This window comes from Scyliorhinus torazame, chromosome 9 (assembly GCF_047496885.1).
Source record: "Scyliorhinus torazame isolate Kashiwa2021f chromosome 9, sScyTor2.1, whole genome shotgun sequence".
Lineage (NCBI taxonomy): Eukaryota > Metazoa > Chordata > Chondrichthyes > Carcharhiniformes > Scyliorhinidae > Scyliorhinus > Scyliorhinus torazame.
Genome location: NC_092715.1, coordinates 63318926 through 63333571, shown reverse-complemented (window position 1 = coordinate 63333571; position 14646 = coordinate 63318926). Strand labels below are relative to the sequence as shown.

Genomic DNA, 14646 nt, shown 5'->3' with positions numbered 1-14646 from the left:
GTACCCCCGCAGCCCGTTCCCCTCCCAGGTGCACTTCCTCGTCCATCGCAAAATATTTTCCTTGTCCAGGAAACGGTGCAGTCACACCACCATTGCCCTTGGCGGCTCACCCACCTGTGGCCTCATCAGCTCGGTCGATTGCCCCCTCCCCCATCAACTTTTTCAGCATCTTGGCCACATATGTGCCAGTGTCCGTTCCATCGATGCCTTTGGGTATCTCCACAATCCCAGGTTTTGTCTCTTGGAGCGGTTCTCCAGATCCTCCACCTTCTCCTTCCGATGCTTTCGGGTCTCCCCCATCTCGACCACCAACAAGGCGAGCTGCTCCTTGTGCTCCCCCACCATCTCCTCCACTTTCTGAATCACCTGGCCCCGGGACTCCAACCACTGCTCCACGCAGTCAATCCCACTCTACCACCCTGGCTAGGTCCTTCTGGGGTTCCCTTCTCTGCTGGCTGAACTTCTCGTTCAAGAAGTCCACCAGCTGCTCCATCAACCACTGGGCTGGCAGGACAGGCCCTTTACCCTCCGCTCTCTTGACCTGTGGTGCACAAAGGTTTTCCTGCTCCACCAGCTCCCTTCTTCTCAACCACATCTGGTCCATGGATCCATCCACCAACCGCATCAGTGGAGTCTCACTTTCTCCAGTCATTCCTGCACATTTTTTCATCCAAACGTCCACCGTACGAACGGGGAAAAGATCAAAAAAATCCACCTTGAGCGGGAGCTGCCAAATGAGCGACCACTCACTCCATGGCCGCCAACGGATGTCCAATATAGGAGTGACTTGATAGGTCAACACAGCAGGTAGGCAATAGGGCTAAAGAGGCACAATGATCCAGGTGAACATTCATCATTTTAATTCCAGGTACATTACACAGCAGATCTTCCAAGACTTTTGCCACCAAAGACAATGCACTCTCAAATTTCAGATACGCACCAACAACAGGTCAAGCTTTGAAAAATTTACCATGTTTGCAAATATTTTGTCAGGCCCCTGACTTTTGTAATGTGAAACGTGGACAATGTTACATTTAACATTCATGTAACAATTTCAATGATGATTTAACATTCATGTAACAATTTCAATGATGAAAAATATTTCAGCCAAATGCTTTAAAACATACCACTATTTTATGCCAAAAGATTATTACCACACAGTACAAATTTTCTATTATGTACAGTTAATAGATAAATATTCTGAAATCATGGATAAGCAAAATGTAATACTCAGTAGACTATTTGCAACATTTAAGATTATGCAAACCCAGAACTAGTGACAGAGGTAATAGTCAGTGCTTAACAGAAAATCTACTTACAATTTTAGATTTACATAATCACTCCACAAGTACTCTGTTAACATCTCGGCAAGTCTTTGAAACCTTAATGTCATGCAGATATAGAATTATACTTGCTGCAGGTCACTTGGGGACATTTAGTGCAGTCATATAATATTTATATTATACACTTCACAATGAAGCAGCATATTGCTCTTCCTGTTCTAATTTTTGAAATAATTTCTTGCTCCGAAACTGTGACTCCATCTCTCCATCTTTCCATAAAATTATGAGGTGATCTGTAGAACAAGTTACCATTCCATGATCTTTAAAATATAGGAACATCTGCGAATTGATCAAAAGAAAAAACATAATTTAAGAAGCAATACAGATGGTTAAAGGGAAATCAGCCAAAGCTTTAGAATTGATTTTAAAGGTACTTTCTAAGATAACAGTATGATAATGCTGTCATGTATTTACTTTCATTTTAGAACAAACACTTTACATTTTACTGGAATACACTTTCCCTAATATAGGTTTAAGTAAATGGTGGAAAAGATGGAATGAATGTAATTGGCTGGCTGGCTGTACTGGAACACATATAGTCACCGCAAAAGTTGAGTATCGACAAGACTTTTGATCTGAATATTTACTACTCATAGATATGAAGGAAACAATAGTAGAACTTGTGATAAAGACTGACTGTTTAAGGATATGAATTGGTGATTTTACAGACTCAATTGATAAGTTCATAAGAGAACAAGGGCGGCACGGTGGCACAGTGCACTGTTGCTTCACAGCACCAGGGTCCCAGGTACGATTGCCGGCTTGGGTCACTGTCTGTACAGAGTCTGCATGTTCTCCCTGTGTCTGGGTGGGTTTCTACCAGATGCTCCAGTTTCCTCCCACGAGTCCCAAAAGACGTGCTGTTAGGTTATTTGGACACTCTGAATTCTCCATCGGTGAACCTGAACAGGCGATGGAATGTGGCGACTAGGGGCTTTTCACAGTAACTTCATTGCAGTGTTAATGTAAGCCTAGTTGTGACAATAAAAATTATTAATTGGAGGCCGAGACAGCAGGCCTGAGGCCAGGGCACTATGAAGGGAGGGTGCTCCATGTCAGATGGCTCCCACCTAGGAGGAAGAAAGAAGGCTGAAGCCTGGTCCCAGGGGAGCTCTGGGTGAATGCAGAGGAGAAAGAAAGAAGGTTTAAGAAAGTTTGGGGAAAGTTTTTTTTTCTCTCCCCTTTTTTTTTTTCAAAAAAAGAAAAAGTCAGATTGATGAAGGACTGGAGGGTGAAGGGGGAGCGAGGAGAAAAGAAAGAAGATAAAAAACAATAAGCCGCTAAAGGATGCGAAGAGCAGCGTCGAAGAAAGGAGGAAACGCGGGTTCGCCGCTGAAGGAGAAGACAAGCAAAAGTGTTGACAGGATGGCGGAAGCCGAACTGCGAGGCAGGGCCGCACTGCTTACAGTGGAGAAGATGACCGAGGTGATGGCGGTGGGGCTGGTAAAACAGTTTGCGAGGCACATAGAGGCCTTGAGGAAGGAGACGGCGGTCGTGTTGAAGTCATTAGTGGAGGAGGCAATCGGCCCGGTGAGGGTGGCGGTGGCAAAGGCATCAGCCGAGGTGAGAGAGCAGGGCGAGAAGATGAAGGAAGTGGAGGAGGCCGTGACACGACACAGTGACCAGGTCACCTTGATGGGGGACGAGCTGCGGAGGGTGGTGGAGATTAACAGAGGACTCCGAGCAAAGCTGGAAGACTTGGAAAACCGCTCAAGGCGGCATAATTTGGAGGTAGATAGGAGGTATGCAGAAGATGGGGACCCAGCAAAGCTGGAAAAGAGGAAGGAACTACAGGCGAGCTTCGACCGACTGTCCACCAGGAAGGCGGTGCACCAACTGAGACGAGCAAGGGGTGTAGTTTATGAACAGGCAGGTTAGCTCCGGAGGGAGGCAGCAGCAAGGGAAATTCTTCAGGTGAGGGATAGGGCAGGGACGTTGGTGGTGGCTCAGGTGCTGATTAACAAGGTTTTTGAGGAGTTTTATGAGAGGTTGTACAAGTCAGAGCCACCCGGGGGAGACCGTGAGATACAGGAATTTCTAGATGGGTTGGAGTATCCGAGGCTAGGGGAGGGGGACAGGGCTACATTAGAAGGAGCAATAGTGGAGCAGGAGATAAAGGATGCGATTGGGAGGATGCAGTCGGGGAAGGTGACAGGGCCGGATGGGTTTCCGGTGGAATATTATAAAAAATTCAAGGACAGGTTGGCACCCCTGATGGTGGGGATGTTTGAGGAGGCGATAGGGAAGGGGGTGTTGCCGCAAACCTTGAGGCAGGCATCGATTTCACTGTTGCTAAAAAAAGATAAGGATCCGACGGAGTGTGGGTCGTATCGGCCCATATCACTTCTGAATGTGGACGCAAAAGTGTTGGCGAAGGTACTGGCGGGTAGGCTGGAGGAGTGCCTCCCGAAGGTGATAGGGGAGGATCAGACGGGGTCCGTGAAAGGGAGGCAGCTGTTTTCGAACATTAGGAGGGTTTTGAACGTCGTTATGGCACCGGCGGAAGGGAAGGAAACAGAGGTAGTTGTGGCATTGGACACCGAGAAGGCGGTGACCGGGTAGAATGGGGGTAACTGATGGCAGTGCTGGAGCGGTTTGGGATTGGAAGTCTACCTCCGGGGTCTCGCTTCCACCTTGGCTGACGGCTCCGGGACCTGTTCTTCTCCGGAGGCACACGAGGAGCCATAAAACGGACCCCCTGGTCGAGAAGGTCCGATTACTACACGCAAACCCCAGTTACGCCTACGTCGAGTACCCCGACGGCAGGCAAGATACGGTTTCCCTCCGGGATCTGGGACCCGCTGGTTCCCCCACTCCCTCGCAGCTCCCATGCAGGACCCAGCACCCACTACAACACAACCCCATCCCGGCCCCACTCCCCGTTGGTGGGCACCTACCACGCGCCCCCCCCCCCCCCCCCCCTACACACCTCGCCGGCGCCGGCACCGCTACCCCCAGCCCCAACTATTCCCCCTGCGCCCCGATCCCCTACCCAGACTCGGACCAAGGCTCCGACCACCGTGCTCCCGGACATACCCTCAACTAAGATGTCTCAACTAAGATGTCCGTGTCCGCCGCACTACCGCCCGAGCACAGGAGGTCGATAAGGACGATCAGGCCACCGAGACGAATGGACTTATGATGGCACTTCACCCTCGCCGGACTTTTTTTTTTAAAAAAAGGGGTGAATGTGATGAACGGTTACTGTATTACTGTACCCTTATCATGTACGGTGATGTCCCCTTTAAGACCGGGCTTGGAACCCTGGGGGACTCCGCCTCTGGCTCCGCCCACCTGGGAGTCATATACAAGGGGCCGTCTTGTGGGCGGTACCCAGTTAGCACCCGTCTCGGCACCAGGATAGTTCTTAGCTTATTAAAGCCTTCTTTACCGTTTTACTTTCTAAGCGTCGTTATTGAGGGTACAACAACAGGAAACTATGCAACCATACAAAACCAAAACCACTCCAACTTCAGACATTGAGTTTCAGCATGCAGAGGGCACTTGTTGTGCAGCTCACTCTGAAATTGGGCTCCAGGTCATTGTAGACTCCTTCGAAGCATATATGAGAAATATGACCTTTCATTAAACACCTAGAACAGCTAAGGTCCTCTTCCAACCAACTCCCATAGCAAAACAACTCGCCCGTCAGGTACAACTCGCCTGGCAGGTAAGGTAAACTGCAAGTTCCTGGTAAATGTGGACCATTTTTTGTATCTTGGGAACCTCCTCTTAATGAAGAGGGACAATACCAAATCAATAACTTACAGCAGTGGACATTTCCTAATTAACATTTGAAGTACTCCATCAGTTCTCCTCTTAACCTGCTTTGAAATAATGAAAAGTGTGCAATTTCTCCACGTTTATCTTTAAAATTTCTAAATTCAGGAATAGCAGCTCATGTAGCAAAGGAAGCAGAAATCAGCAGGCATTCCAGCAGAGTGGTCCCATAACTCCAGCAGCAGTCTGCCAGAGTAGTCATGCATCAAGGATTCCAGGAAAGTCTCCCATGAAACTGTAAATATAAGCAGGTCGGAAGATATAGGTACAGCACAGGAACAGGCCCTTCGGCCCTCCAAGCCTGTGCCGACTATGCTGCCCGTCTAAACTAAAATCGTCTACATTTCTGGGTCCGTATCCCTCTATTCCCATCCTATTCATGTATTTGTCAAGATGCCCCTTAAATGTCACTATTGTCCCTGCTTGCACCACCTCCTCCGGCAGCGAGTTCCAGGCACCCACTACCTTCTGTGTAAAAAACTTGCCTCGTACATCAACTCTAAACCTTGCCCCTCGCACCTTAAACCTATGCCCCCTAGTAATTGGCCCCTCTACCCTGGGGAAAAGCCTCTGACTATCCACTCTGTCTATGCCCCTCATACTTTTGTAGACCTCTATCAGGTCGCCCCTCAACCTCCGTCGTTCCAGTGAGAACAAACAGAGTTTATTCAACAGCTCCTCATAGCTAATGCCCTCCATACCAGGCAACATCCTGGTAAATCTCTTCTGCACCCTCTCTAAAGCCTCCACATCCTTCTGGTAGTGTGGCGACCAGAATTGAACACTATCCTCCAAGTGTGGCCCAACTAAGGTTCTATACAGCTGCAACATGACTTGCCAATTCTTATACTCAATCTTATTGCCAATGAAGGCAAGCATGCAGTATGCCTTCTTGACTACCATCTCCACCTGTGTTGCCCCTTTAAGAGTAAGGGAGGAGAATGTGGCTTCTCCAACAGTGAGCTTTGTGCATGAGCAGTGGGCGAGAATACATCCACAGTGAGACACAGCCAAAGTGTGGCTATTGGGAATCTAAAACAGAGTGAGAATTCGGTGCAGAGCGGGAAGAGGTGCTTTTTGCTTTTTCTCCTTGCTTTGTTACTTTTAAATCTTCAATGAGTGGTCCTGCCCTGCTTCAGCAGTTGAGGCACCAAAGGAGAGAGTGGATTGGTAAGTAGTGGGCAAAGTCGGTAAGTCTTCACTACTTTTATCACTTATGGTTTGAAAATACTTTGTGGTTTATAATCTTTAAGGGCTATAATTGGTAGTAACAAGAGCCATAGAGAATTGGATTTAATCTAATACCAAGCATCTGGGTTTATAATCTGTAAGGGCTATAATTGATAGTAACAAGGGCCATAGAGAATTGGATATAATCTGATACCAAGCATCTTCCAAAGGTTTAATTTAAAGGGGTAAGTCATTGAGGTCTATAGCACAGGTCTGGCACAGAAAAGGCCCTATAGCCAGTCACTTCTGCGCCAATCAAAAGTAACCACCTATTCTAATCCCATTTTCCAACACTTGGTCCATAGCCTTGTATGCCTTGGCATTGCAAGTGTACATCTAAATACTTCTTAAATGTTATAAAGGTCTCTGCCTCCACCATCCTTTCAGACAGCAAGTTCCAGATTCCCACCATTCTCAAGTTAAAAATATTTTAAAAAAATAATAATAGTCTTTATTGTCACAAGTAGGCTTACATTAATACTGCAATGAAGTTACTGTGAAAGGCCCCTAGTCGTCACAGTCCGGCACCTGTTCAGGTACACAGCGGGAGAATTCAGAATGTCCAAATCACCTAACAGCACATCTTTCGGGGCTTGCGGGAGGAAACCGGAGCACCCGGAGGAAACCCATGCAGACATGGTGTGAATGTGCAGACTCTGCACAGACAGTGACCCGAGCCGGGAATCGAACCTGGACTCTGGCGCTGTGAAGCAACAGTGCTAACCACTGTGCTACCGTGTAGGAAGCGTGTCCAACTGCAGCTACTTGCTAACTGCATTTCAGAGCTGGAGCGGAGGGTGGATTCACTGTGGAGCATCCATGATGCTGAGCAAGTCATGGATAGCACGTTCAGTGAGGTGGTCACACTACAGGTGAAAGCTGAACAGGCAGAAAGGGCGTGGGTGACCAAGGGAGTGGGTGACCACCAGCCAGAGTAGAGAAAGGAAGGCGGTACAGAAGTCCTGTAGTCATCTCCCTTGCTAGTAGATATACATTTTGGATACTTCTAGGGGAAATGACTGTGTTGTGAAAGCAGTGGCAGCCGACTTCATGGCGCCATGGGTGAGTCTACTGCACAAGAGGGGAAGAGGAAGGATGACAGAGCTATAGTGGTAGGGGATTCAATTGTAAAGGGATCAGACAGAAGTTTCTGCGGCCGCAAAAGGATGATTTTTACCTCCCTGGTGCCAGAGGCAGGGATGTCAACGACTGCAGGGCAAACAGACAGATATTGTGGTACACATTGGTACCAAAGGCAGGAAAGGGGATGAGGTCCTGCAAGCAGAATTTAGGGAGCTGGAATAAAATATCTTTTTAAAAAAAAATAATTTAGGGGAGCAAGTAAGTAGATTAAAAAAACAGAACCCAGAAGGTATTAATGTCTGAATTACGTCTGGAGTCACGTGCTGGTGCATATAGAAATAGGAGTGGATATAAAAATGATCATAATTACTGCTAAACATCCTTATTTTTGCAGAATGTCTAATTCCTCAATTATAATTTTAAAAATTAAAACTATGGGACTGAAGTTTGATTGTTTAATACTGTAGCTTCGAACTACATCTCATCATTAATTTCACCATCTGATGATTTCAAAGAGACAGATAAAGTGCTTTAACCTCCTGGTTTGCTGTTTTGAGGATACTTCAATTGCTTATCCGGATTGCTGACATCACTGCTGCTGTACGCCTGGGAATATCCTTGACTTGGCTACAGATTAAAACTGTCATTGGGAAAAGGGAAGTCTCCACCATGGAAATAGCTAGATTAACTTAAATTATCTTGTTTTAAAATTACATTGTTCCAATGCGGCTGAAAGCCTCTTTGTCCTTTTGGTAGGTGAAGCCACGCACTGGCAAACCACTTCCCCTAGGCCCAACAAACGTCAGTCAGTATTACCAGTCTCCTCAGATGGGTGCGAACACGGATGTGCCCTCAACCAAAGGTCAACTCATTTTGCCCCCACAATCTGTCCTGCAAACTTCACCATGTTTTCATCTCAAAAATCTTTTAGAACTTTCCTATGTATTGAATTGCAAGTACATCGTTACCAGAATTTAAGTCTACCTGCCCAATTTCATGCCTAATACATGCTCTCTGCAATGCCAGTCCCCTCGCTCAGAATCAGAGAATCAATCTTTTCAGAGAATCAATGAAATTTACACGGTGGTAAAAGCAAAGCATTGTGGATGTTGGAAATAAAATAAAAACAGCAAATACTAGAAAAACTCAGCAGCTCTGGCAGCATCTGAGGAGAGAGAAACAGAGTTAACGTTGAATCTGTACAAGTCATATACACCCGAAATGTCAACTCTCTCTCTCCACAGATGCTGCCAGAGCTGCTGATTTTTTTCGGTATTTTCTGTTCTCACAGTAGCTTTCTAGATCGCTACAATAGTCACCTGTCTCCATCCATCCTCATCCCAATGGTAAATAAACTGAAACACTGAAAAATTCCATTGCAAGGTAGTGTGGGCAATAACTTAAACTGAAGAAGTGCGCATGCTGCTTGATTACTTACTCGCACTGCACCCGAATGTCCAATTAAATCACCAATTAACTCCAGTGTCTTTAACACTGAACATTCCAACTTGCGTTTTGCCATCTGGTTTTGTTGCTTGTTTGGCCTGCCAATTCCCCACATGTTAAAAAGTCCTGAACAAATACAATATAAATAAGCTCATTACATTACCTTCATAACTAACGGTCAATAAATGCATAAAAGTAATGACTATCCATGCAGAGGCAGAATGTACAGTAGAATGTTACTTCAGAGACTTAATCGGAAAGAAATTGTTAACAATTGGTAGGAATAAGGCTTCACCTGATGGGCACTAAAAAAGGAAATGTCAGTGTAACTATGGCTTATTTGGCATAATATGGACTCATACGTCTGTCAAGAGATAAGGTGTTAAAAGGTGCATGGCTATTTAGGTAGGCATAGTAGCTTGCACTGTTGCTTCACAGCGCTAGGGTCCCGGGTTCGATTCCTGGCTTGGTCACTGCCTGTGCAGAGTCTGCACATTCTCCCAGTGTCTGCGTGGGTTTCCTCCGGGTGCTCAGATTTCCTTCCACAAGTCTCGAAAGACGTGCTTGTTAGGTGAATTGGACATTCTGACTTCTCCCTCAGTGTACCCGAACTGGTGCCAGAGTGTGTCGACTAGGAGATTTTCACAGTAACTTCAGTGCATAGTTAATGACAATAATAAAGATAATGATAGATCATAGATCATAGAATTTACAGTGCAGAAGGAGGCCATTTGGCTCATCGAGTCTGCACCGGCTCTTGGAAAGAGCACCCTACCCAAGGGTAGGATAGGAATTGGGTTTCTCTTTTCAAAACTATTCTGGATGAATGAAAGACTGGAGGAGAAAACTAACATTCCCCTAGAATAGCTAAAAAAGCAAAACATAGCACCCAATCCGTTTGTTACTTTACACTACATCTTAAACCAAGCCTTCAGTTTGGAAACAAGAATACCTCTCATTGTACTTTGTGGAGTTTCCACCCAATTCTACTGTTTCTTTTAGCTATAATTTGGCCAAGATCAACACAAAAGATCACAGACTCTTGAGTACAATTTGCATTTCAATGGAAAGAGGGCACAATCTCAGTTAATTAATTGCCACTGGGAATTTCTGCGAACTGCATTTTGCTTGTGTAAGCAGTCTGGGAGGGATTAAAAATCAAACTGGTTCTTCTGGGTGTAAAGAATTAAACAGTACATTTTAAAAACTTTTAAATATGATTTTTAATGCACTGCCCAGCAGGGCTGATTAATGGTAGATGTTGTATTTGTTTATATACGGCATTTATATTGTGCCATTATTTTGTGCAATATGCACCACTCCAAAAGCACCCTCAACAAATTATTAATTGAAAATTACTAGTATTTGCACCAGTTACGGCGACACGGTATCACAGTGGTTAGCACTGCTGCTTCACAGCTCCAGGGTTCCGGGTTCAATTCCAGTCTCAGGTGACTGTGTGGAGTTCGCACTTTCACCCAGTGTCTGCGTGGTTTCCTCCGGGTGTTCCGGTTTCCTCCCACAGGCCAAAAGATGTGCAGGCTAGGTGGATTGGCCATGCTAAATTGTCCCTTAGTGTCAAAAAGGTTAGGTGGAGTTACTGGGTTACGGGGATAGGATGGAGGAGTGAGCTTAAGTAGAGTGCCCTTTCCAAAGGCCGGTGCAGACTCGATGGGCCGAAAGGCCTCCTTCTGCACTGTAGGGTTTCTAGAATTCCCTTACTGCAACCATTTAGGCAGAAGATTCGTGAGTCAAAATAACAGATTAAAGAAAACAAAATCTCAGTTTAACATTCAATTTAATCATTTCAATTTTTGATCAAAATTTATCAAAATATTTAACATAGTTTGTTGGGGTGAGTGTATATTCTGTGTACGATGTGGCACAGTGAAGTGCCTGCTCCCACCATTGATAAAAGCTATTGGGCCATCTTGAGGCAGCTTGCCAGCTCCCTCTGGGCCAATTTGGGTCAGATGAAGGAGCACTCAAATACATCCTGGGGTCTGTGGAAGGCAAACAATAGTCGTCAAGTAGTGGGGACACAGAAGCAGAATTCCTGATCCTCTTATTGTCACATTAAGGATAAAAGAGAAAAAAAGTCCCTTTAAACATCAGTTAATCAGCTGCTGAAATTCCACTAAGGCCACTCTTCTCTAGAACCCGTTGCAAACGTGGGCACAAGAACTGAATTAGAGGTGGAGTGACAGTGACCTGTTTTTCACATCATGTCACCGAGGAAGACTAATTAAATTGGTCAATGCGGATCAGGAGGGAGAGATCGCACGTGACTGGAGCTGTTCCTGGAGGCCAATCAAGTCAGATCCAGCATATCACAGTAAGGGGCCTTTAGGGTAGAGTCTTAGGTCCAACCACCTTCAGCTGCTAGGTCAATGATCTTTCCGCCATCATATGGTCAAAAGTGGGGCTGAGGCTGCTGATTGTACCATTCAGCTCCAATAGCAATTCCTCAGACAATGAAATTGGATGAGCTGGGCAACATCAAGGCCGGGTCTGGTAGGTGTCAAATACATATGTGCCCTGCAAGTGTCAGGCAATGGCCATTGCCAGCAAGACTTCCCCACTTCCTTTGAAATTCAAGGCTACCCACTTCCTTTGAAATTCAATGTCATTAACTTCATCAAATCTCTGATCAACATCCAGGGGGTCACCATTAGGCAGAAACTGAATTAGACCAGCTGCATACCAGACCTGAATCTGTGCATTCTGCTGTGAACAGGTCATCTCTCAACTCCCCAAAGCCAGAAACATGGTGAAGGGGTTGAAGTTCTGGAACTCCCTACCTAGCGGCATTATGGATTGCAGCAGTTCAAGGAGGTCCACTGCTCCCTGCTTGAGAACTACTAGAAATGGGAAGTGTCAGTTGTAACAGCTGAATTATTTCTAACCATGCATATAATATAAAGCTACACTAACCTGATGTGGCAGGTTCAGCTGGAGGAAGCTCCTGCAATTCCCAGAGGCGAACACTGCCATCCTCAGAGCAGGACACCAATTGGCTGGAAAACATATTCAAATGTAGGTAATAATACTTTCAGAGTATGGGGACAACCAACAGCTACATTTGACAGCAAAAAGAAAATTGGTTTTGTTGTTACTCAATGTGTATTAAATGTTAATTACCGCATATTAACATATCCCACTCCTGACATTCACCTTTTGGGGTTTAGGTGTTTTAGTAAGCTCAGAGAAGGAGGCAAAAGAGGGGGAGGTGTGGCGCTGCTAGTCAAGAGCAGTATTACGGTGGCGGAGAGGATGCTAGATGGGGACTCTTCTTCCGAGGTAGTATGGGCTGAAGTTAGAAACAGGAAAGGAAAGGTCACCCTGTTGGGAGTTTTTTATAGGCCTCCTAATAGTTCTAGGGATGTAGAGGAAAGGATGGCGAAGATGATTCTGGATAAGAGCGAAAGTAACAGGGTAGTTATTATGGGAGACTTTAACTTTCCAAATATTGACTGGAAAAGATATAGTTCGAGTACAATAGATGGGTCGTTTTTTGTACAGTGTGTGCAGGAGGGTTTCCTGAAACAATATGTTGACAGGCCAACAAGAGGCGAGGCCACGTTGGATTTGGTTTTGGGTAATGAACCAGGCCAGGTGTTGGATTTGGAGGTAGGAGAGCACTTTGGGGACAGTGACCACAATTCGGTGACGTTGACGTTAATGATGGAAAGGGATAAGTATACACCGCAGGGCAAGAGTTATAGCTGGGGGAAGGGCAATTATGATGCCATTAGACGTGACTTGGGGGGGATAAGGTGGAGAAGTAGGCTGCAAGTGTTGGGCACACTGGATAAGTGGGGCTTGTTCAAGAATCAGCTACTGCGTGTTCTTGATAAGTATGTACCGGTCAGGCAGGGAGGAAGGCGTCGAGCGAGGGAACCGTGGTTTACCAAGGAAGTGGAATCTCTTGTTAAGAGGAAGAAGGAGGCCTATGTGAAGATGATGTGTGAAGTTTCAGTTGGGGCGATGGATAGTTACAAGGTAGCGAGGAAGGATCTAAAGAGAGAGCTAAGACGAGCAAGGAGGGGACATGAGAAGTATTTGGCAGGAAGGATCAAGGAAAACCCAAAAGCTTTCTATAGGGATGTCAGGAATAAGCGAATGACTAGGGAAAGAGTAGGACCAGTCAAGGACAGGGATGGGAAATTGTGTGTGGAGTCTGAAGAGATAGGCGAGATACTAAATGAATATTTTTCATCAGTATTCACTCAGGAAAAAGAAAATGCTGTGGAGGAGAATGCTGAGCCCCAGGCTAATAGAATAGATGGCATTGAGGTACGTAGGGAAGAGGTGTTGGCAATTCTGGACAGGCTGAAAATAGATAAGTCCCCGGGACCTGATGGGATTTATCCTAGGATTCTCTGGGAGGCCAGGGAAGAGATTGCTGGACCTTTGGCTTTGATTTTTATGTCATCATTGGCTACAGGAATAGTGCCAGAGGACTGGAGGACAGCAAATGTGGTCCCTTTGTTCAAAAAGGGGAGCAGAGACAACCCCGGCAACTATAGACCGGTGAGCCTCACGTCTGTAGTAGGTAAAGTCTTGGAGGGGATTATAAGAGACAAGATTTATAATCATCTAGATAGGAATAATATGATCAGGGATAGTCAGCATGGCTTTGTGAAGGGTAGGTCATGCCTCACAAACCTTATTGAGTTCTTTGAGAAGGTGACTGAACAGGTAGATGAGGGTAGAACAGTTGATGTGGTGTATATGGATTTGAGCAAAGCGTTTGATAAGGTTCCCCACGGTAGGCTATTGCAGAAAATACGGAGGCTGGGGATTGAGGGTGATTTAGAGATGTGGATCAGAAATTGGCTAGCTGAAAGAAGACAGAGGGTGGTGGTTGATGGGAAATGTTCAGAATGGAGTACAGTCACAAGTGGAGTACCACAAGGATCTGTTCTGGGGCCGTTGCTGTTTGTCATTTTTATCAATGACCTAGAGGAAGGTGCAGAAGGGTGGGTGAGTAAATTTGCAGACGATACTAAAGTCGGTGGTGTTGTCGATAGTGTGGAAGGATGTAGCAGGTTACAGAGGGATATAGATAAGCTGCAGAGCTGGGCTGAGAGGTGGCAAATGCAGTTTAATGTAGAGAAGTGTGAGGTGATTCACTTTGGAAGGAATAACAGGAATGCGGAATATTTGGCTAATGGTAAAGTTCTTGAAAGTGTGGATGAGCAGAGGGATCTAGGTGTCCATGTACATAGATCCCTGAAAGTTGCCACCCAGGTTGATAGGGTTGTGAAGAAGGCCTATGGAGTGTTGGCCTTTATTGGTAGAGGGATTGAGTTCCGGAGTCGGGAGGTCATGTTGCAGCTGTACAGAACTCTGGTACGGCTGCATTTGGAGTATTGCGTACAGTTCTGGTCACCACATTATAGGAAGGACGTGGAGGCTTTGGAGCGGGTGCAGAGGAGATTTACCAGGATGTTGCCTGGTATGGAGGGAAAATCTTATGAGGAAAGGCTGATGGACTGGAGGTTGTTTTCGTTGGAGAGAAGAAGGTTAAGAGGAGACTTAATAGAGGCATACAAAATGATCAGGGGGTTGGATAGGGTGGACAGTGAGAGCCTTCTCCCGCAGATGGAAATGGCTGGCACGAGGGGACATAACTTTAAACTGAGGGGTAATAGATATAGGACAGAGGTCAGAGGTAGGTTCTTTACGCAAAGAATAGTGAGGCCGTGGAATGCCCTACCTGCTACAGTAGTGAACTCGCCAACATTGAGGGCATTTAAAA

At 45.8% G+C, this 14646-nt stretch overlaps 1 protein-coding gene across 5 annotated transcripts in view; it reads right to left on the bottom strand.

Annotated features, from left to right (window-relative positions):
- Positions 1–845: 845 nt before the first annotated feature.
- The window catches only part of wdr41 (WD repeat domain 41), a 107058-nt gene continuing 93257 nt past the window's right edge, over positions 846–14646 (bottom strand). For 4 of the 5 annotated variants that reach the window (XM_072516013.1, XM_072516014.1, XM_072516015.1 and 1 more), the window contains 3 exons: positions 11817–11899; positions 8875–9008; positions 846–1622 (listed from right to left, as the gene is read on the bottom strand). In XM_072516013.1, the coding sequence (XP_072372114.1) occupies positions 1470–1622; positions 8875–9008; positions 11817–11899 (370 nt within the window). In that variant the 3' untranslated portion in view covers positions 846–1469. The remainder of the gene's footprint in view (positions 1623–8874; positions 9009–11816; positions 11900–14646) is intronic. The other variant, XM_072516018.1, reaches the window with a different exon arrangement.